Genomic DNA, 23769 nt, shown 5'->3' on the forward strand with positions numbered 1-23769 from the left:
TTTAATACATTAAAGGTACCATGGACAATCTGCAGCATCCTGATGGGTACTAGTGCTTTCAATATACAACAAAACAAATCTGTAAAATACCTTCTTCATTTACTCAGAAAGAATGGAGCATAAATATTGTACTCTTTAGATTGAAGGCAAGTTGTGTCTTGCAACTGAGGAACTGTGAGACCTCAGCATTGCTTGGTTCCGGGTTTGTTTTGTTTTGTTTTGTTTGTGTGGTCAAGGCTTCCATATCTAAACACAATGAGCATGCTCTAAGAATCCAGAGAGAAGAAAATTTAGTTTTTAAGTTAACTGTAACAGTATATAGTAGGGTAATGTATGTGTGACCACTGCATTTCATTTTCAACTTTCCATTGTTTTTGTTTTTCAAGGCAGGGTTTCTCTGTAGCTTTGGAGCCTGTCCAGGAACTAGCTGTTGTAAACCAGTCTAACCTCGAACTCACAGAGACCTTTGTTGTTTTTTTAAAGATAATTTATCCTTATATTTCTTGTCTCCCAGCTACCAGTTGAAGGGGTTTATTATTATATGATTACAATGGCAAGCAAACACACGTTCCAAATTAAGCTCGATGTGGTGGGGAATCAGTTTTTGTTTATGTTAATGTGTGTGTGTTTTCCAGTGAGAAAGCTTTGTGTTCTAGTGTTTGCATACATCACAGTAAGACTTCTGAGGAAGGTACTAGTGTAGTTCCAACAAGCAACAGGACTTAATACAGCACTTCATGGTACATACAAAATACTAAGTTTAGTTGAAGAAAATTGTATTTGCTTTACAAATTTCCCTCTCTTGCGGAAAACTTTTTTATAAAGCAGTTAAGTAAGTATCTGACTTCTTTTATATTCATGTTTTTATTGAGATGCATGACAGGGTCAAACATACTTCTTAGCAGTATTTTTTTAAATGAGACTGAGGAAGTTAAGCAGTGAGAAGATGAAGAAACATGGTTAATGTTTAAGAGTTGAATGACAACACTAGATTGAGGACAACTTCTCATTTGAAATGCCTATTGGAGCCTTTTTTGTATTGTGATATTTTAAAAACATGTCTGGATTTTTTGTTTTAGATGAGAAAAAGAAGGAAAGGAAGAGAGCTCGAGGTATATCACCCATTGTTTTTGATAGAAGTGGCAGTTCTGCATCAGAGTCATATGCAGGTAATCCCATTTAATTTTAGGATTATAGATGACTAATTATAACCTGCTTAAGAAAGTGTGGAGGTTGTAGTTTAGTGTGAATTGTTGCTGTCCATTAGTACTGAATTTTGGCATGTTCAGTGTAATAATTCTAGAGGAAACTAAGCTTTTTTCTTATTTTAATCCTGTTCTGTTACTGCTTCAGTGGAATTTTCAATTTTCACTTTTTTTTTCTCTTGGAAGATGATGATTCAGTGACTAGTTTTCTGAGTGGGAAACTGTTCAAATATACCAAAAAAAGGAAAAACAAAAGAAAAAAATTCGAACAACCCAAAAAAACAAAACACTCGTACACATTGAGAAATATTTTTTTGTGTGTGTGGGTGCGCCAGGAAGAATTAATTTTGTCTTTAATGAGAATTTTATGTGACAAGACTGTAGAAATTTTGTCTTCATCTATTAAAGCTCAATCTGAACAAATGTACTTTGGCTAAATACAGGTTCAGAAAAGAAGCATGAGAAATTATCATCTTCCGTTCGTGCTGTCCGAAAAGGTATCATTTAAATTTGAAATTGTTTTCATTGCATGCTTCATAAAGTCATTATTTTACCTTATTGGTTCTCCATCAATAGTTGGTTTAATGTGGTCATGTTCCGATATATCATGTTAAGGGAGAAAGCATTATAAACTAAAACAGAAAATTCTGTGCTTTGTGTCTCCTTTTTGTTGCCTTTCACAATAATTTTAAACAGCTTGGGATATTTTAGTTTCTAGACATAATGATTAATATATCCAAACATTTGGACATATGTTTAACAGCGTAATAGTCTACATCAATCTTTAGATGAATCTGATAATAGTTTAGAACTTAAAAACATTGTCATACTTAAGTGTGGGTCTGATATACCGGAACATCGCTGGGTAAGGCTGCCCTGCACAGTGCTGGTTCTCTCTCCTTTACTTTACTTTATTCTGTTGTGCCTGAGCTTTCTAGGCTGATTGGGTGACTGAGTTTTTATAGGTTAGCTGGGTTTAGTATAGTTGTATAAGTCCGTGGTTAATGAAACTGAATTTCTGTTTTTTGTTTTTGTTTTTTTTTTTCAGATCAAACCAGTAAACTCAAATATGTCCTTCAGGATGCAAGATTTTTCCTCATAAAGAGTAACAACCATGAGAATGTGTCTCTTGCCAAAGCCAAGGTATTAGCATTAACCTTATTGAAACAGTCTCAATTCTAAAATGTTGACGTGCCAAGATGAATGAAAACTACCTCCAGTAGCATAAGATGCTTTGAATTTCCCAGTCGCCACTCTAGATCTGCTTTCTGGCAGTATGGACACCTGGTAGTGGTATGAATTCACCTTTTTCTCACCCTAGAAACCGTAGTGCAGTGTTGAAGAGTGTGTCATTTATACTGTAATAGATGTGTTTCTGTTAATATTCCTATATCCAGCCATTATAATATCATCTGGATTTAGAAAAAAACGTAGCTTTAAAGGTCTACCCGAGATTTTACCAAAAAGATTATCAGTTGCTAGAGGATACTGAAGAAATACACTACATTTATGCTTTACGCCAGTTACTGTATTTTCAAATTCTTAAATTGAATAATATTTTCAATTGATTATCAGAATGTTCACATTTCTAAGCATATTTCAGTATTAATAGTGTTTCTGACTTGTACCAATGATTACACAAAACATTACAGAGAGAATGACCCTACTTGTTTTAAGCTGAGGTAATGACATGCTAAAAAAAGAATAAAAAGACCACAGATTGCTAAAGAAAATTGAGCTTCTTTGTCTTCACCTTACTTTTTTTCTTTTTTAAATTTATGTGATTAGTTGCACTGTTGAGGAAGACAGAAGTTGCCATTAAGCTTTTAGTAATATACTTACCAGAATAAATTACTTTGATTTTAGGATAACTAGTCATTGATACTACAGAATTCTAGTTTGTAAGATTTTCCTGACAATTCCCTTTGTTAAGATTTTGTAAAGTTGTTAATTTTATATTTTTATATAATATAAATATCTGATATATATTATATATCAGATAAGTAGTTTCCAATTACTTTTACGTCCAATAAATAAGACTTTTTTGTTAGAGCTTTCTTAAATTTCAAGCACAACATAGTAGCTTCATAGTTAATGGACTTGCATTTAATTTCAGTGTGTGACCTTTTTATTATTTTTATAGGGTGTGTGGTCCACATTGCCTGTAAATGAGAAGAAATTGAATCTTGCATTCAGATCTGCAAGGAGTGTTATCTTAATATTTTCTGTCAGAGAAAGTGGAAAATTTCAAGGTAAGAATAAAAGTTATTTATTTTTTACATACAACAATAATAGTTATATCAACACTTAAATTACTTTGTGATACTGTGGTTCATTAGGTTTTGCCAGACTGTCTTCAGAATCACATCATGGTGGATCTCCTATACACTGGGTGCTTCCAGCAGGAATGAGTGCTAAAATGCTTGGAGGCGTCTTTAAAATTGACTGGATTTGCAGGTAAATTGCATACACTAGTATAGAGGAACTTGGCATGTTTTGAATGGGCAACTGGTTGAGAATAGTGTTAAAATGCTGTAATAGTTTGATTAAGGGAGAATTTCATGGCATGTTCATATGTTTAGTACACACAACATTAAATATCTGAAATGAACGAGATGATTTCTGATCTTTACAAGATGACTTTTGGAATTGAAAGGCATTAGAAGTGTTACAAATAATGAAACTAAGCGTGGTGGCAAACAGCTATGACACATGGGAGTGAGCGGAGGCAGGATTACTGAGTTAAAGGCCAGACTCAAGAAACAAAATGGGGGGCTGGAGAGATGGCTTAGCGGTTAAGAGCATTGCCTGCTCTTCCAGAGGTCCTGAGTTCAATTCCCAGCAACCACATGATGGCTCACAACCATCTGTAATGAGGTCTGGTGCCCTCTTCTGGACTTCAGGCATACACGCAGAAAGAATATTGTATACATAATAAATATTTTTTAAAAAAAAAAAGGAACAAAATGGGGAGGGAAATAAATACCTCAAGAGATTGTATGAGAACCAGATAGATAGTGATATGAAAAGAAGAGCCAAAAGGATAAGAATAGTAATATGGCCCAGCCAGGAAATACTTCATGAAGCTAATTGGAAATATTGTATTAGGTTGCCTTTGACTACAAAGCCCCAAAATTATGCCATTCAAATTCTTTTTAAGATTTTAGTTTTTGTTTCAAAGATTTTTTCTTTTTTGTTTGTTTTTTGTTATTTTGAGATTAAGGTCATAGTTCTTTTTATGTACCCCTAGCTATCCTGGAACTTACTCCAAACCAGGCTATCCTTGTACTCACAGAGACCTTCTGCCTCTGCATTACAAATGCTGGGATTAAAGCGTGCACCACTACACCTGACTCTTACTCGTTTTATGTGTATGAGTGTGTCTGTTTGCATGTGAGTGTAGGCGTACACGGAGTCTAGAAGAGCATCACTTCCCCTAAAGCTGGAGTTGCAGGTAGCAGTGAACCCACAACTATGGGTGCTGGGAACTTGAACGCCAGTGTCTATTTACACTGGGCTATCTCTCCAGCCCACAAATCATTTTATGATCACTTACTATAAAACTGAAAGGCAATCAAATTTTGTTAAATAAATATAAAATTGAGTGAAGTATGTTTTCTTTCTTATATTACAACATTTTGCAAAAATAAGTGTACATGCAATAACATGTAGAAAAATATATTTTAAAATATATAATTACAGTGCATTGGAATGAGAGTATTGCTGATGCTGGTGACTCTTTCTCCTCCTTTCCTGGTATACATGTATGTAGTTTTAAAAAAAATAATTTGGTAAAGTTATAATACCAACTTTTAAATTTTGGTGAGATGGCTCTGCAGGCAAAGGTACATGGTATGAAGTCTGAGGACCTAGTTTGAAAGGAGAGAATTGACCTTATGCACACACATACACTATTATGAAATTTGTTGATAGATTGTTTTTTAGTTGATATAGGTAAAAACTGTTTTTTTTTTGCGAGTGCATAATTGTAAAGACCAAAGGAAATATTATAATACGAAAGTTTGTCATTGTGATATATTTTTTGAGAACAAAACACAAAGTTAATTATATTTTATAATATATCCTGTTAGATTGTTACTTACTGATTTTTATATTCTCAAATTGGTAAATTCCTTAATTTTAAGAGATGTAAATTGTTTTGATAGTAACATTTTCTTTTTTACATTGACTTTATCTTACTATCTTGCTAACTTGCAACTAAACTTAAACTGTGTTTAGCATGGCAATTCTTAAGGATACTCAAATAATCCAGCTTACTTAGACTTAATATAAAGTTTAAGATAAAAAGGTTTTTACTTTCTTGAATTATTAGGTGTACCTAGGTACAATTTCTTAGGGTGAAACTTTTTTAATACCTCAATTTTATTAAAGTGTAATTTCATGAAAATTCTGGAGTACGCAGTGTTTTATGGATACTTGTTAAATTGATCTTTCAGGTAAGTCATTTGAAGACTGAGTTTTGCTTTTCTCTACAAAATGGAATTTATATTACCTTGTGAGAATTAAAAATACTAAATATTCTAGAGTCCTGAAACCCATTCTGAGTTTGAATTCCTAATAATTCAGGTAGTTTGTAGCCATATTAAAGTTGGAATAGAGTGAATGCTTGTATACAAGGAAGAAAGGCGTGTTTAAGTGACTATGTTGCCACCTGGAATGAGCTCAGAATGCCATCTACCCAGAATTAAACTATCATCAGTAGCCAAGCCACTATTATATCACATAAAAGGCCTCACTGTTTTATATTCTTTTGTTAAATTTGTTTCCTACAGAGTCTTGGTCTTTGCAATAATATATTACCAGTCATATCTGCACTATTTTTCATTGTTTATCTGTTCAAAAAGTGACTAGATAGATGCCTATTCTGTAACTGTGAACAGGTAGTGTGGTACATGTATCATGAGTGCTGTTATTTATCACATCCACTAACTAAATTTCGTTTTCTCTGTGGTATCACAGTTGTCTGTTACATCCTGGCTGAGATTAACTAGTATCATCCAGCATTGTACAGTTTCTTTAGTCTAATTATGACTGATGGTAACAAAAAGTCATAGCCCTAAATGATGCGTCTGGTTTGGCAGAGTCCTTTATTTTATATATTGTGCTATTATACTCCCAGTGATAAAAATAATAATCTATAACTGTATTTTGTTAGCTGTTAACTTTTCAGGTCTGTGATTTTTTTTTTTTTAAACTTTATTTTTTATGCATTGATACCAAATCTCCTGGAACCCGAGTTAAAGACAGTCGTGAGCTGCCATGTGGGTGCTAGGAATTGAATCAGTGCTCCTAACTGCTAAGCCATCTCTCTATACCTTCTCCACCCCCCTACCCCCATAAATGTTTTAGACTGGTAACTTGTAAGAAAAATTTAAAAAAAATGTATTGAACAAAGTCAGGTATTAATGGAGCCATCTACATCCGAAAGAAAGGTTGGGCTTATAGTAGTGTGCCATTTAGCATACCAACTGTGGGTGTCTTTTGAATAATTTGGTTTGTGTTGTAGGTTCATTAATTTGATAGTACGCATTATAGACAGGTGGTAGAGGTCTTTTCAGTGCTTTCCACTTTTATTTTTCCTTTGTAGCTGATTCATGCTTGTTGTATTTTATAAATAACCCAGACTCTTCATTGTGCCTTGTTGATAAGCTGTGTTTATTAGGTTAAACATAGTAAACGTATTTACAGTTTTGGGTTTCATAAAGGATGTAATTCTTCTTAAGGATCATCTGTATTAGGTTTTTTAGAAAAAACTAGGTTTTGAAGGTGCTTTCTGTAGAGAATTATATATACTGCCAGTGTAAATGATTCTTTAAATTTTTGATACATTCAATTAATTATTGACTACCACCGTAGTACAGCATCTTCAAAATATTCTTCAAAAGAATATAATTCATACTGTTTTATATTTAGGCGTGAATTGCCCTTCACGAAATCAGCTCATCTCACCAACCCTTGGAATGAACATAAGCCAGTCAAGATTGGGCGTGATGGACAGGTTTGTTTAATTTTTAAGCTACATTATTCAGCCATTTGTAGACCTTTATTGAAGGACACTAAAACTTTCTGTGAATTGTGAAAAACAAGGTATTGTGATTCTGATTGACTAGTAATATGGTCTGTTAATGTTGGAACTCATGTAAATGGTACTTTGATAAAATTGAAGGGAGAGTGATGAGAGAAGTGACCCAGTTTTTGTAGTTTTCATTATAAGTTTTTTAAATGTGGAATGCTTCATGAGTTAGCATCATCCTTTTGGAAGGTGCATACTACTCTTGATTTTAGTATATGTGCTGAATTTTTTTCTGAATAGAAAATGACCACTGAAGAGACAGATATGTACACATATGCACACAAGTGTTTTCAAATTAAACATGTGTTATAATGATTTAAAAGTAAGCCCAAACCTTTTATGCTTAGAGTTCCTTGTGAGTACAGTGTTGGTAATTAAAAGTAATAATTTTGTGTAAGCGTGTTAGTCTGCCTCTCTGTAGGTATTTCTCAGACGTATTCTTTAAGATGAATGACTTATATTTTTGTGTTTTTTACAAATATTTCTTTGGATTGAATGAAATCGAGAGCAGTAGAATTTTAAGCAGCTGTACTTGTGGGTGAGATTGTATACTTGTAGTTTCTATTCTTCAAATGCATTAAACACTTTAGAAGTAATTTTTGTTTTTGTTTTTCTTTTTGAGACTGGGTTTTTCTGTAGCTTTGGAGCCTGTCCTGGAACCAGCTCTTATAGACCAGGCTGCCCTCGAACTCACAGAGATCTGTCTTCAGAGTGATGGGATTAAAAGCATGTGCCACCACTGCCTGGCTTTGGAAGCGTTTTTATATAAATAAATATAAATAAACCTTTAAGTATATTAGAATCTTGTGTTTAGTTCCTTGAGAAAAAAGTCTTTGAAGTCAGTGTTCAGTTTTGTACATGAGGATACTATATGTCTTTTGAAAGGTTCTATTTTACTGTTAATTGTTACTTTTAACATTCCAGGAAATTGAACTTGAATGTGGAACCCAGCTTTGTCTTCTGTTTCCCCCTGATGAAAGTATTGACTTGTATCAGCTCATTCATAAAATGCGTCACAAGAGAAGAATGCACTCTCAGCCTCGATCAAGAGGACGTCCATCCCGTCGAGAACCAGTCCGGGATGTGGGAAGGTTAGAAACGTTCTTTGGACTGATAATAGGCACATGTATCGGGATAACATGATGGAGGAATGTGATTCGTCAAAAGTTTGTTCTGCGGTAAAGAAGAAAGAGAAAATCCTCAAATCAAGCTGCATGGACTAGTTTGTGGCTTCATTGAGGATTTCACATGGTCACCTTGGTCTCAGTCATTTTTTTCAAGCGGAAAATGGGGATCTTTCCTAATGCAGAAAAAATAATTTACTAACAAGTGATGACCACTTTAGACTAGCTAGTACTCTGATAAAACAGTACGCAAGTGAAATGAGGTAGGCATTTTGTTGCTCAGAACAGGTTAGAAAGGAGGAAGAGGAGGAAGTCTTTATTTGCAAAAATTGTTTATACTTTATAAAAAGCCTTTTCTTTCAGGTGTGTCTCTGGATAAGCCTTATCACAATATGGGACTTTTATAAAGGATCACTAATATTTTTTGAGAAGATGCCGCCTCAATTAGAGGATAAAATGTTTTAAGTTATTTCATACTCAAGAGGAGCATTATTGGGACTGTTTCCAATTTTGTCACCGTGATGTGTTAACCCCATTGCCACATATTCTGTAACATGTGCCCAGTGAATTCACACATCCTGCTGAGCTTCTGAAAACAATAGGTTCTTTCCAAAGGGGATCAAGTGGCCCTGGGAGACCCGGCAACAAACCAAAACGAAGGGCTGTTGCTGTGTCTGTTTACAACTTTTCCAGATGCTGGCAGTACCTGTGGACTTAAAGTGTTTTTTAGAGGATCGCCATGGTTATTGATCACTACCTTATGAACTAAACAGCATTTTCCAGGAAAAGGGGGTTTAACTTGTTACAGAATTGGAGAGAAGTCTTTGAAAAGAACTGATTTAAGCCCTTCTACCCAACACCTTCCCCTGTATAGATTTGCATACAGCTAAATCTAAAATATTCTGCTAAAGACTATTGGATGTGTGGTTGATGGGATGAAACCTTTGATTAAGTTTCCTTTGGTGGAAACTACCTGTGGTAGGTACAGATAATCCAACAGGAGTCCCATTCCTTTGAGCTTAAAAAGGACTTTGTCGAGTAGGTAGGAGGAAACCTGGCAGAGCCCCTTACTTTTGGCCTAAAAGGACTGATCACCAAGATGTCTTTTGAAGTTTTAAGCTAAGAGGTTTCCAGTGCAATACAGTGTATACAAGTGAAGTTTTTCCTCAGTTTTGCAATGGACTGCAAACTATACTTAAACACCACTACACCTTCTCTCAAGCCTGCCAGGTCCTCCATTTATGTATGTGGCTTACAACTTAAAGTCAGTAGTTGGACTACTATATGAACTGTTACTATCATGTTTTATACCGGTCGTAAATGCACTCCCCAAACTACAAGAAAGCGGTATGTTTGTTTTATAAACCAGCTTTTAATTTTCTTAGTACTATTTATTGTAGATGCAATTGTTTTTATTCTGTTGTGGGGGGTACTTGGATTTGTTGGATTTAACTTTGCAGTTTAAGTGACTTGTTGAAAAGTTTAATGAAAACATTCAGTATTTAGAAAAATAGCTAAAAGAAACTTGATGCTGAGATATTTTATACTATATCTGAAACTAATAGCAAAAGGATATGTTATTTTCTAAATGTTTTGGAGCTTTTGTTTTTATTTTTGTTTAGCTTTTATTAAATCCTAAATTATTAAATGTTTTTATGATGTATTGTATAACCATCAAGGTTTATAAAAGACAGTGAAGAACAGCCCCTTCAAAAGTTAAACTTTGACCTAGTTTTACGAACTCTGTTAAAACTTCTTACATGACAGTTCATGAGAGCCACTTTACTATAAGGCATTGTCTGGAAAAAATACCTTAATTACTAATGTTATTAAAGAAAGTAAATGTTGCTGAGATATTAGTTTTTCATATAACTAACATTTTCAAAGCTTTTCTGTTACATAGCTTTATTATATTTAAAACTTTCTGTATAATCATGAAAAGTGTAGTTTTGTGTAAAGCAGAGGCATCATTTAAGGCATTCTTCATTTTGTTTAGATTGGAGCTATATAAATTTTAGAATAAGCTGTTACATAATTGCTGGTATGATTTTCCTTTTGTTTTCACCTGAATGGTGATATTTGGGAAACTATTTGATTTGTTAAAGAATTGCTTCTATGTTTAGTCTACTAAAATGCGGTTTACAGGCTTGAATTAGGAAATTTTGGGGGTTGTCTCATAGTATGAGATTACAGAGATACCTACTCCAGTGTATAAGGTTTCCTTTTGAGGAATTAAGAACTTTAAGGTAAATTGTTCTCCAAAAATTAATGGAGTCTTTTATTTTTTAAAGTAGGCCCTGGGCTATTCTTTGTACTCATCTCTGTCAAACTCTTGCTTTGCTGTTTGTTTTCCCAGCTGTTTTTGGTTTAATTTCTAATGTGTCTAATTTGTGTAGGCGTCGACCAGAAGATTATGATATTCATAACAGCAGAAAGAAACCAAGGATTGACTATCCCCCTGAGTTTCACCAGAGACCAGGTTAATATTTTATAATCCTGAAGATTATTTGACTTAAAATTATTAAAACAACAAAAAACTTCCAGTAGGTTTAAAAATAAAAAATATTTAGGGCATGACTACTTTAAACCTTAAGAAATTATTGCTAGTTCTAATTAGTAATTCTTCCCCTACCATGATGCTTAGATTGTTCTATTACAGCAAATCATAATTTATTAGTTACCTGAAATTGCTGACTTTGCCAAAATGGAAATTGATGTGTAAGATGCAGAAAAAAGTGAACTATTTTGTGCTTTCTGTTCCATATGATGTGTAGTTTCTCCTATAGTATGCAGCATTAATTGGAAATCAAACAGAAATTACACTTTTTTTAAAAAAGAAATAAAGAACCTGGTACTATTTTTGAGAGTGATGGGAAACACTTGGCTTGTCATCCAAGTGTCGATTTTCAGTTAAGTTTACTCTTCGCTGGGATAAAAGAAGGGTTATGTTTCAATTACTGTCACTGACACATCTGTAAAACTAATTTTGGTTAGTATTATACATGAGTATTTTGTAACAAATGGCTTTTTCCCTAAAGAAGGTAATTGTGTTCTATTAAAACAAATACTTTCCCCAGTAATAGGGCCAGTCAGATATTTTTATATATTAGTTTGTTGCATCCTTCCTAATGGAAGCAGGGGATAGAGTAGATTTTGTTTTGTTACATGGTTCTTGGAGTATATATGTTCATTTTTGCAGCTTTTGCAATTTTGTGTCCTTTTTTGAGTCTTCATGCTTTAGCTCATAGCCATAAGTTCACAAGGTGAAAGGTAAACATTCTTTAAAAAGATCCTGCTGCAATGTCCTCAGACCAGTTCAGACTGTACACTCAGGGTAGTCCTCTGCCCTTAGCTCACATGATACATGGAAAAACCTCTAGTAGTTGAATGAATAACATCCTTTGAAGTATATTTTTTTCATGGGAAGAATTGAAACAAGGGTAAGGAAGGTTTAATTATAATGCTGTAGTAAAAACATGAAATTTGATGTTTGAACAGGGTATTTAAAGGATCCCCGATACCAGGAAGTTGACAGGTAAGTTGGGTTCACTCTTGCTGAGCTTTGAATTACATTCTTGGAACTAGTTTATGAATTACCTGAATTTAGTTTCACTAATCTTATTCCCAACAGACGATTTTCAGGAGTTCGCCGAGATGTGTTTTTAAATGGGGTAAGCATTAAATTTTACATACTTGAAGCTAGGGTTTGATTTCTATTCCCTCTATTTTAATTTATTGTTAACATTATCATCTTTTATTTTAGTCCTACAATGATTATGTGAGGGAATTTCATAACATGGGACCACCACCGCCTTGGCAGGGAATGGTTTGTATTACTCTATTTTCTTCATTACTCTATTTTGTAATACTCTTTATTTTAACTTCATTTTGCAGTGTTTAATTTCAAATGCTTACTTAGAATGTAACTCCTATTACCTACTAAGAAACTTAACATACAAGTTTTTGGTGATAATGTCTTAAAATGAAAGACAAGATTGTTTATGCTTAAGTATAGGCTTAATATTGGCTTACTATAGATATATGTAAAACATGGTAATGGTTAGTATAAGCTCTTAACTAGGTGATGAGATTTATTCTCATCTTTCTAACATTCTGATCAAGTTCCATAGTAACATCTGTTTACTTCATAAAATTTACTGGCCATTATAGACTAGTAGTTTGTGTACAGATGTCTGTTTGCTTTGCCATATGTGTTGATAAGTGAAATGAACAGTTAGATCCATCTCTTAAATAACCTTCAGTCAAATAGTGTCAATTTAGAATTGTGCAGAAAATAAAATTCACTAAATTCATGTGAAGTTTCTATTATGCCTAATGGGATAACAAGTCAATTTAGCTCCATTTAAAATAGGACTGAATTAAATTTTGAGTTTTAATTTTCTGTCTTCAAGAAATTTTGATATTTTTCTTTTTTTTTTTTTTTTTTGATATTTTTCTTAAAGTATATTCTAACATGTTAAGAATGCCTGGAAATAGTTTCCAAGAAGTAAAACTTTGTATCTGAAGTACCTCTGTGTTTCTTCCTTGTTTTATTTTTAAATGCTGTTATGTGACCTTATATGTCTTTGGTTTCACTTAAGGTAGTTTTACACTTTCTTATACATACAGATTAACTGGAAATTCTTTGAGTCTGAAGTATCAAGATGAATTTGACACTAAAATCTATCATGTGCCCTTTATTAATTTTATGATAACACCTTAAATTATATTATTTGTGTCTTTTGGGCTTGTGAATTCCATTCACATACATGTGTCCTATTGATTGAACTCGGATCATCATGCCTGGCAGCAGGTGTCTTACTCCTTTACCTGCTGAGTCTTTCTAGCCCCCCCTATATTGGCACTTAGAAAAATTTTTAAAAGGTTTTTAAAGTTTTTTTATTGGCATTTTTAAAAGCTCCTGGACTTTATTTTTTTTAACAAATAGAAAGGCTGTTTTGGGAGAACCTTAATATTTTTCAATGTACGTGAATAATAATGGTGAAATTAATTGTTTGAGATTGGTGTGAATTGGGAATCGGAGTTTGAATGGGTTTATCTACAAGGGTATTTGGTAGATTTTTATGTAGATGATCTTTTCTTTTTAGCCTCCTTACCCAGGAATGGAACAGCCTCCACATCATCCTTACTACCAACATCATGCTCCACCTCCTCAAGCCCATCCCCCTTACTCAGGACACCATCCTGTACCACATGAAGCAAGATACAGAGATAAAAGAGTAGTAAGTGCACAAAAAGGCAGAGGTCTGAGGGAACTACTTACAATTTCTGTAGGTAATTTACATATGGGCGTATGCTAGATTTCCATGATCAACCATTTATATTCTTAGTACAGAATCTGAATATTAATTTGCAACTTGTTTTCATTAAAACAGTTGATCATGTCCTTATGTAATATTTAGATAGGCTTGTGCTTCCTGTTTCATGAGTTGAAACACTGTGTGTCTAAGCATTGTAGAAATGTAATTATGATATTCTTCCTAAACTAGGATCTTAATTACTGACTTTATAATTCAAAACTGCTGGTATAAATTTTTCTAAATTTACATGTAAGATGATAAATTATAAGGTAGTTTTTAAATCATATTTTTTTTACCCGGTTTTATTTAAAAATAACCACGTGACACAAATTCTAAGTAGTTCTCTCAGTAGGGCTGTTTATTAAAACCAATTTTCTGTGTGTGTGTGTGTACTTAATGAAAATTGTTTTCTGGTACTTGATTGGAAGGATATTTCCATACACATGTAAGTTTGGTGACTGAATGGTAGTTTAATGTTAAAAATAAAGAATATATATTACAGAACTTTGGTCAGAACAGTAAATTCATATCCTATCTTTGAGAGTTTTTTTTATGGATTATTCTTTAATTCAAAAAAGTCCTTTAAGTTAAATCTTTTAATATTCTATAAATATTGCTAGGCTATTGACAGGACTTATTTTTTTGTTATAGTACATGGACTACATATGGTAAAAACTAAATTATTTTGAAATCTTGTGTGCATGCTGATAGTGAGCTTTATGAAAAGGAAAGCAGTAACAGTCTTTGACTAGAAAGGCAATCCAAGATTTCTGAAGTTAACTAGCTCTTGCAAATAAGTTCTGTTTTATGGACCTTCATTTAGTAATAATTAGATTAGTTAAAACATAATCTGTATATAATACATTCACATTTTACTTATATATGCAAGGTAGTAAAGAATTGTGTTCTAAACCTGGCTTTCTATACATTGTGTATAGTAAAGAATTGTGTTCTAAACCTGGCTTTCTATACATTGTGTATAGTAAAGAATTGTGTTCTAAACCTGGCTTTCTATACATTGAAACTGAATTTTGAAAGTGTCCCACAGTCTTCTGCCTGTGCTTTATCGCCTTTATATCCTTTTCATTCTTCAAAAGGCATTGTTAGCTTTATGTGGGATAGGCTCCCAGTATTACTGAAATAAATTTTCTTACAGTTCAGAAGTAAATTTTGAGTTCATCAGATTTTTCAAAAATTTATCTCATCAAATCCCTTAAATTACTTTTTTTAGTAAATAAGTTGTAAGAGCATTATAGTCTAAGTCTTTTAAGTTGAATAGGAAGTTACAGGAAGATTTGTGGATTCCAGTTAGTGCTATAAGTGTCAAAATTAAGTTCTTTGAAATCATGGTCACATTTTCTAATTTCTTCTTTAACAGACAACTGTGAGGACTCATAAATCCCATGCAAAGTTTTGCTTTGCTGATCAGTTTTCTCCTTTTTCCTAGCATGATTATGATATGAGGGTGGATGATTTCCTTCGCCGCACACAAGCTGTTGTCAGTGGTCGGAGAAGTAGACCCCGTGAAAGGGATCGGGAACGAGAGCGAGACCGCCCTAGAGATAACAGAAGAGACAGAGAGAGAGACAGAGGTCGTGATCGAGAAAGAGAGAGGGAACGAATATGTGATCGGGACAGAGACCGAGGGGAGAGAGGTCGTTATCGAAGATAATGCGCTTTTGGAAGCAGTGATTGAAGATAAACAAAAATATTGTATTTTTTTTGTGTGTTTACAAGTAGTAAATTTATTTTCAGCTGTCTACTTAAAGCTCATTGTGTAGAAGGATTTATTATCATCTTTATTCCAAGCATGCAGTAGAATAAGAACTGGAAAACTCAGTTCTGCCAAAAATGCACATTTGACAGCTGACACTTTTACTGGGGCAGAATGGAACAGTCCGAGAATGTAGATATTGACTCATCCTATAAATGTTCTTTTTACAGTGTATTCATCCTGGAGTTATTTTGTTTGTTTTCTTTCTTTTTGATCTTGATCAATAACTGCCATAGTATTTTGCTTTGTGTTTCTACATGTAGCTGCACACAGTTCAGTATAAAAATAATGCTGCTATCAAGTATGCAAATATTGAAGTATGATGGTTTGACTGTATGGCAGTGTTGTAGCAACCTCTTGGTTTCTCCTCTTCCCTCTTTTTTTTAAACCTGTAAAGTCACTTTTTTTTAGTCTTCAATGATGAAAGCAATATTAAGAAGACATTGCTATCTAATTTTTAATCTTTTTAAATAAAAAGTTCCCATATTCAGTAGCATGGTTGATGCTATTGTTTAGCCTTCCTTCTAAACTGTACATCGGCTTGGAATGTTCACAATTTTGCGTGTGTGGCAGCAGGAGATAACCCCACATTCTACATTGCTACTGTTTTGTATGAAATAAATTGGTAAAGATTGACACTTATGTGCTGTATTCCTTGTCTGATTGCTAGTTTTATAGTGCATAAGCATAACAATATATTCTCTAGTATATAAGATTGCATAGAGTGGGTTATATAGATAATTTAGTTTGTTACTTATACATCTGATATTTTTGGATTGGTATTTTAGGCTTTTTTTTTCATCTGCTGCTGTTGAATTGCTTTCTACAGTTTAGTCTTTAGTGTTTTCACATTTTCATACATTGCTTGTCCATCCTTTGTAACAAACAGTTCTCTAACATAGTAAACCACATAAAAAAATTTATAAATTTTTTTTGCATTTTAATTTCTTGAATCTGAAGTTTGGCCTGAATGAAATTAACTATCTAAACATTGGTAATGAATTTTTACTGTTTTCTTTTTGACAGTGTTGTACTTAAGAGTCTGTACAAATCAGCACATAGTTTTGTGTTTTGTCTCTACTTGTAGGCCTGCAGAGAACACAGAAGCTTCAGTATTTAAAAGTATAACTTTATCCCCTTTAAAATATCTTCCTGTGCAGTCAATTCTATGTTACCAATGTCAGAGTACAGGCTGTGGATTCATTAAATACACACATGGATGATAGACTTGCAAGAATATTTAACTCTTAGGAAACTCAGGTTGCATGCAGTTCTGGAATTATGTTCAATGAACTAGTTGATGTTAAGTCTTGTTACTCATTTTTAATTACTAATTCTTTGATAATTTTATGTTTACACTATGCATTCTGTTCTTTCTCATTCCTCCACTTCCCTTTTGTCCAGCTGCTCATTTTCCTCACAAGTCTCCATCTCACTTTCGCATCTTTTTGTTTTTACTTGGTGATCCCCCCCCACACACACACACTCAGGTATTGTATTCCGTCAGTAAGTTACACATTGTACTAATGTCTACAGTAGTTGAACAGAGCATGTAGGCAACATTAAAGTTAGTTCCTGATGTTAAAATAGGTTGTAAATCACATTGAATACTCCCTGCACATAAGCACTTTTGTGTTGCTCAATATTGACTGACTACATTTATATATAATTCTGATCTCTAATTAGAATTGGGTAGCAGATTCAGAAAGTAAAATTACCCATTTCATGTTCTCTCGGAAGTTACTTCTTCATTGATAGTAAAAAATAGAATTTAGACATTCCCTAAGATCACGAGTAGATGTCCATCCTGATCATTTTAAGCTTTAACACTTCTTCAGGCTTCGTTAGTCATGGCTTTTCTTAAAAGTTCATCTAAAAGATGCTTTGTAATTGGGTGTTAACTTCTGGTGGCTCACATTTCTAATCCTAACACAAAGTAATCCTGAGGCAGTGGATTGCCAGCAGTTCCAAGACAGCCTGGGTTATGAACTGAAACCTTGTCTAGACCCACTTCCACAAAACCTTGTGTATTCTAAAAGTTGGTTTTATTTCTGAGACATGGTCTAACCAGGTAACCCTGACTATCTTGGAACTCATCTGTAGACCAGGCTGGCTATAAGATCTGAGATCCACCTGCCTCTGACTCAAATTTGGGGATTAAAGGTGAGTGCCTGCCTGTCTTAAAAGCTTTTCTAGTGGATAAAAATTTGCTTTATCATTTATCCATTGTACAATGGTTCAATCCTTCTAGTTAATAATCATTGTTTTCTATTTTGCCATCTTTTGGGGGAGAACATTTAACATACATTTAAAAGCAGTCTCTGTTGCTCAAGTATACATTACATATACATCATTGTCACTGTTGTGCATTGTCTCCGTAAGTCTTGGTTCTTAAACTGTAAATGTGAATCCATTATTACCCTCCCCACCCCAATCATGGAGGTCAGTTTCATTTGAATTTGACCAAGTGGGATTCTGGGGTATTTGTCTTTTTCTTTAAATTATATAGACAGGATGCTTCATTTAGTAATAGTTCTCAAGAGGCATTTAATAGTAATGTGAACTGAATTTAGTTAATTATGTCCTTGCCTTGGATGGAAGTATATATTGGCAAGCGGTTGGCTTATGAATTAGTGAAAATGCCTAATTTCTATTGACTGTGTAAGGGACTAGAAGAAATTGAAAATTCTGGCATATAACAATAGCAGGAAGCAGAATGAACCGGCAGGGTGTGGCTCTAAACTCTGAGAGCTGTGCCTCAATGACATATTCTGACAAGATAATACCACCTTCCAAAACAGTGTCTGAAATGCAAGTAGGGACAAAAATGGAGTAGGAGGTTTTTCTGTTCATGTGTTGCTTTCATCGGTTAATGAACTGCTTTGGGCCTGGTATGGCAGAACTTAGGTAGGCAGAGAAATCCTGAGTCGTGCATTATGGAGATGATCATGAGGTCACATTTGAGCGCTGGGAAGTGAACCCAGGTCCCCTGCTGCCCTTTAGAAGTTTATTAACCATGTTTCTTTTTCTGATTCCATTTGATCATTTCATCTTTTTACTATATGGATATACATACATGTTGTCAGTGTTTTCTACTCTGTATAGGTTGTCTTTCTTATTTGTGAGGTGAAGTTTTACTACATGACCTTTCTGTGTCGACCAAGATCCATCTGCCTCTGCTTTTCCAGTGCTGGGATTAAAAGCATGCACAACCATAGCCAAGTCTATTTTGTCTTTTTTTTTAAAATATTTATTTATTTATTTATTATGTATCTGTCTGTATGTCTGTAGGTGTGCCAGACCTCATTACAGATGGTTGTGAGCCACCATGTGGTTGCCAGGAATTGAACTCAGGACCTTTGGAAGAGCAGGCGATGCTCTTAACCACTGAGCCATCTCTCCAGCCCTGTCTTTTTTTTTTTTTTAATCTGTGTAAAATCTTACATTTTTGGTGCAGCTAAAATGGAGATTATTTGTAATTTTGGCTTTGTACTATTTTCATCTCAAGATTGTAAAAAGTGCTCATATTTTTAGGACTTTACTTATTTTGAACATTTAAAGGTATAACTCACTCTGATGTTAGTTCTTGTGAGGTCCCATTGAATAATTGTCCCAGAATCATTTGTAATTGAACACTCGTGAGTGATTTTAATTTTTTTGGATTTTTTGGAGTGCTTTGCCTGCCATTCTATGTGCATCATGTGCATGTAGTGTTCTCAGCAGAAGAGGGCACCAAATCCCCAAGAAGAGGTTACAGGTTCTGTGAAGAAAACCCAGGTCCTCTGCAAGAACAAGTGCTCTTAGCTACTGAAACATTTCTCCAGCTCCAGATGAATGATTTTAAATACCTTTCCCTGTACCCGACCCTGTCTGTGGTGGTTTGAGTGAGAGTTCTCCCATAAATCTCCATCACTTAGTTGGTCCCCATTCAGTGACTGGAGAGGACTGGAAAGTATAGCCTTACTTGAGTAAGTATTTTACTGAGTTTCTACTTCTTATGGCTTAAGATGAGAACTTTTGCTGCTCCAAAGCCTGCCTGTCTGCTGCCATGATCCTATGCCATGGTGGTGATGGACTTCTTGTCCCTTTGGAGCCATAAGCCTGAAATAACTATATGTTGCCTTGGTCACTGTGTTTTTGTCACAACAATAGAAGAGTAATCTATTTTTACAAAATTTTAGTGTGGAAATATATTTATACAATATTAATTTAAGCAATCCGGGGGGGGGGGTTGCCCAATGCACTTCCTATATACAACCAGGCCCACTTTGAGTCTGTTCTGTTCATTGATCTATATTCTGCAGAGTCTTTGTAACTTCTCCACAGGTATGATCGTTTTCAGTTGTTATATTCCATAATTACAGTAAATTTTGTGTCTCAAATATTTTCAAGACTTTTGAAGTTAATGCATTGAGCTCATTTAGTTATTTGGAGAGTGACCCGGACCAGATATATAAGAATTTCAAACAGGTGTTTGGATTAATATCCGGGTCTTCTATTTGTTTCCATTGGTCCTCCTGTCTGTTTTTATGCCAATACCAGTACTGTATTTCAGTACTGTAGCTCTGTAGTAGAGTTTGAAGTCAGGAATTGTAATTCCTCCAGAAGTTATTTTATTGTACAGAATTCTTTTAGCTATCCTGGGTTTTTTGCTTTTCCATATAAAGTTGAGTACCGTTTTTTTGAGGTCTTTGAAGAATTTTGCTGGGATTTTGATGGACATTGCATTGAATCTGTAGATTGCTTTTGGTAAGATTGCTATTTTTTACTATGTTAATTCTGCCTACCCAAGAGCATGGGAGATCTTTCCACTTTCTGGTGTCTTCTCCAATGTCTTTCTTCAAAGATTTAAAATTCTTGTCATACAAGTCTTCCACTTGTTTGGTTAGAGTTACTCCAAGATATTTTATGCTATTTGTGACTATTGTGAAGGGTGTTGTTTCTCTGATTTCTTTCTCAGCTCTTTTATCATCTATGTATAGGAGGGCTGCTGATTTTATTTATTTAGTATGTGATATTTCTGTATGTATACCTGAAGGCCAGAAGAGGGCACCAGACTTCATTACAGATGGCTATGAGCTACCATGTGGTTGCTGGGAATTGAACTCAGGACCTTTGGAAGAGCAGGCAATGCTCTTAACCGCTGAGCCATCTCTCCAGCCCTGATTTTTTTTTTTTTTTTTGTTAATCTTGGATCCTGCTACATTACTGAAAGTGTTTATGAGTCGTACATGTTTCTTGATAGAAATTTTGGAATCACTTATATAAACTATCATATCATTAGCAAACAGAGTTTGACTTCTTTTTCAATTTGTATTCCCTTGATCTTTTGTTGTCTTTTTGCTCTAGCTAGGACCTCATGGGGACTACATTGAATAGATACGGAGAGAGTGGACAACCTTGTCTTGTTCCTGATTTTAGTGGAATCGCTGGGAGTTTCTTTTAGTTTGATGTTGGCTTGTTGTATATTGCCTTTATTAGTGTTTAGGCATGTTCCTTGTATCCCTGCTTTCTCCAAGACCTTTATCACATTATTTTGTTTTTTATTGTTGTTCTTATTGTTGGTAGTGTTTGTGTGCTGCCCTTCTTTTGATTTTGCTACTGTGAGTTTATTTCTTATGTTTTCATAGGTGTAGTTAACCTCCTTTGGTTGGAGTTTTCCTTCTAGCATCTTCTGTAGGGTTAGATTTGTAGATAGATATTGTTTAAATTTGACTTTATCATGGAATGTCTTATTTTTCCACCTATAATGAATGAAAGTTTTGTTGGATATCATAGTCAAGCCTGGTTTCTGTGGTCTCTTAGAATCTGCAGCAGATCTGTGTAGGCCCTTCTGGCTTTTAGATTCTCTTTTGAGAAGTCGAGTGTAATTCTAATAAGTCTCCCTTTATATGTTATTTGGTTTTTTCCCCCTTGCAGCTTTTAATATTCTTTGTTCTGTAGTTTAGTGTTTTGATTATGTGGAGAGGGAATTTTCTTTTCTGGTCTAGTCAGTTTGTTCTGTTTGCTTTTTGTAGTGTGACTGACAATCTCCTTCTTAAGGTTAGAAAATTTTTCTTCTATGATTTTGTTGAAAATATTTTCTGGGCTTTTGAGTTGGGTGTCTTCTCCTTTTATTCCTATTTTAGGTTTCATCTCTTCATAGTGTCCCAAATTTCCTGGATGTTTTGTTTCAGAATTTTTTCTTTTTAGATTTAACATTTTCTTTGACCAATATATCCATTTCTTCCGATTGTATTTTCAATACTTCAGACTCTTTTTTTCATCTCTTGTATTCTGTGGGTGGAATTTGACTTTGCAGCTTCTTTTGGTTTTAGAATTGTCTTCATTTGTGTTTTCTTTATTGATTGTATTTCCATTTTTAGGACTTTAGCACTTTTATTAGTTTCCTTTTGTGCAACTTTTTGTTGTTTTCTGGATTTTGTGAAGGGACCTATTTATTTTCTTTGATGACCTCTATTATCTTCATATTGTTGGTTTTAAGGTCCTTTTCCGGCGCTTCAGCTATGTTGGAATATTCAGGACCTGATACGGCACAATAGCCGGGCTCTAGTTGGGACATATTGTTTAGGCTGTTATTGATTGTGTTTTTATGTTGGCTTCTAAGCTCGTGGGTTTTGGATGATTATGTTGTAAGGAGCTGTGGGCTGCGTCCCACCACCTGGCTAGCTTTATCCGAAATAATTACACGGAATCTGTATTCTTTTAAACACTGCTTGGCCCATTAGTTTTAGCCTCTTATTGGTTAGCTCTCAAATCTAGATTAACCCATTTTTAATAATCTGTGTACCACCACAAGGTGGTAGTTTACCGGTAAGATCCTAACCTGCGTCTGTGTCGGGTGGGAGAATCATGGCGACTGCTTGACTCGGCTTTTTTTCTCCCAGCATTCTGTTCTGTTTACTCCGCCCACCCAAGGCAGTTTCTTTATTAATTAACCAATGAAAGCAACAGTTTATAAAGAAATCACTCCCACATCATAATTACAGGTCTATGTGCTGATTTCTGGATTTGTTTGGGGAAGGGTTTGCTCCTTGGTGTCTGTCCCTTCTCTGAAATTTTGGAGAGTGGAATGGTTGTGTGTTGCCTGTCTTCCTGGCCTTTTTTTTTTTTCTTTAAAAATTTCCACCTCCTCCCCTCCTCCCATTTCCCTCCCACTCTCCCCATCCTCCTTCCCCTCCCTCTCCAGTCCAAAGAGCAGTCAGGGTTCCCTGCCCTGTGGGAAGTCCAAGGTCCTTCCCCCCTCCATCCAGGACTAAGAAGATGAGCATCCAAACAGACTAGGCTCCCACAAAGTCAGTACATGCGGTAGGATCAGAACCCAGTGCCATTGTCCTTGGTTTCTCAACCCTCCTTGTCAGCCACGTTCAGGGAGTCTGGTTTGATCACATGCTCCATCATCCAGCTGGCCTAAGCTGGTATGGTCACAATGCTTTCTGGTGTTGGAGGCTGAGGTATGGGGATGAGTTGGGGGTGGGAAGGTTGAAGAAGGTTTTTGTGATTCCTTGGGGATGAGGTCAGAGAGGAAAGGAGACCACAGCAGGTGTCCTGATACAGAGTCAGGGATGAGACAGGGGTGTTGGATCTAGGAACAGTAGGAGATGTGTGGGTCCACTTTCAGCCTACTTGTGACTCTCTGGGAGAAGCAGCCCTTGGGTTATCAGGGGGTACCTGCTGGAGTCTGTGACAAAGTAACAAGTAGGGAGAGGAAGGTTAGAGGGGGGAGATCTGTGAGATTCATGGGTGATGGGAGGTAGGGCAGAGAAGGTTGCCAGGGGTGTTCAGCAGCTGAGCTGGGGGTGAGACTGGGGGATTGTATCTGGGGGAAGAGAGAGAGAAGAGAAGGTCTGCAGGCAGCCTACCTGGATTTCTGGCAGGCCATATCTATGATCTTATATGACCAATTTTCTTGTGTGTGTCTCAGCCAGCCATGACGGTACATGCTTCGAATCCCAGCACTCTGGAGGAGGATACAGCAGTACCTCTGTGAGTTCAAACCCATCCTGGAAGACTCCTCAAAGCTGATTATTTCACTAAATGTCCACAGCATTATTAGCTATTATTCACATGATATACTTTACATATCAACACTTATTTAGGGTTTGTGACTAAAATTTGACAGTCATCTATGTCTCCCTGTTCCTCATCAGCCCTTTCCCATCACTAGTAATAATTTCATTTTTTTCTTTTTTTCTTATTCTTTTTTTTTTTAAAAAGCTAGGTTTTATTCACCATGTAGCCCCAGATGGCC

The 23769-nt window shown here is 35.1% G+C and overlaps 1 protein-coding gene across 4 annotated transcripts in view; it reads left to right on the plus strand.

Moving 5' to 3' along the window:
• Ythdc1 (YTH N6-methyladenosine RNA binding protein C1) overlaps nucleotides 1-16160 on the plus strand; it is a 31746-nt gene extending 15586 nt beyond the window's left edge. Inside the window, exons 5-17 of one of the 4 annotated variants that reach the window (XM_057771863.1) lie at nucleotides 1080-1169; nucleotides 1649-1702; nucleotides 2254-2348; nucleotides 3349-3457; nucleotides 3545-3662; nucleotides 7140-7224; nucleotides 8224-8390; nucleotides 10820-10902; nucleotides 11922-11958; nucleotides 12031-12094; nucleotides 12187-12249; nucleotides 13532-13666; nucleotides 15192-16160. In XM_057771863.1, the coding sequence (XP_057627846.1) occupies nucleotides 1080-1169; nucleotides 1649-1702; nucleotides 2254-2348; nucleotides 3349-3457; nucleotides 3545-3662; nucleotides 7140-7224; nucleotides 8224-8390; nucleotides 10820-10902; nucleotides 11922-11958; nucleotides 12031-12094; nucleotides 12187-12249; nucleotides 13532-13666; nucleotides 15192-15416 (1325 nt within the window). In that variant the 3' untranslated portion in view covers nucleotides 15417-16160. The remainder of the gene's footprint in view (nucleotides 1-1079; nucleotides 1170-1648; nucleotides 1703-2253; nucleotides 2349-3348; nucleotides 3458-3544; nucleotides 3663-7139; nucleotides 7225-8223; nucleotides 8391-10819; nucleotides 10903-11921; nucleotides 11959-12030; nucleotides 12095-12186; nucleotides 12250-13531; nucleotides 13667-15191) is intronic. The other 3 variants (XM_057771864.1, XM_057771865.1, XM_057771866.1) reach the window with 3 other exon arrangements.
• Nucleotides 16161-23769: the final 7609 nt, after the last annotated feature.

This window comes from Chionomys nivalis, chromosome 6 (genome assembly GCF_950005125.1).
Source record: "Chionomys nivalis chromosome 6, mChiNiv1.1, whole genome shotgun sequence".
In the NCBI taxonomy this organism is placed as follows: domain Eukaryota; kingdom Metazoa; phylum Chordata; class Mammalia; order Rodentia; family Cricetidae; genus Chionomys; species Chionomys nivalis.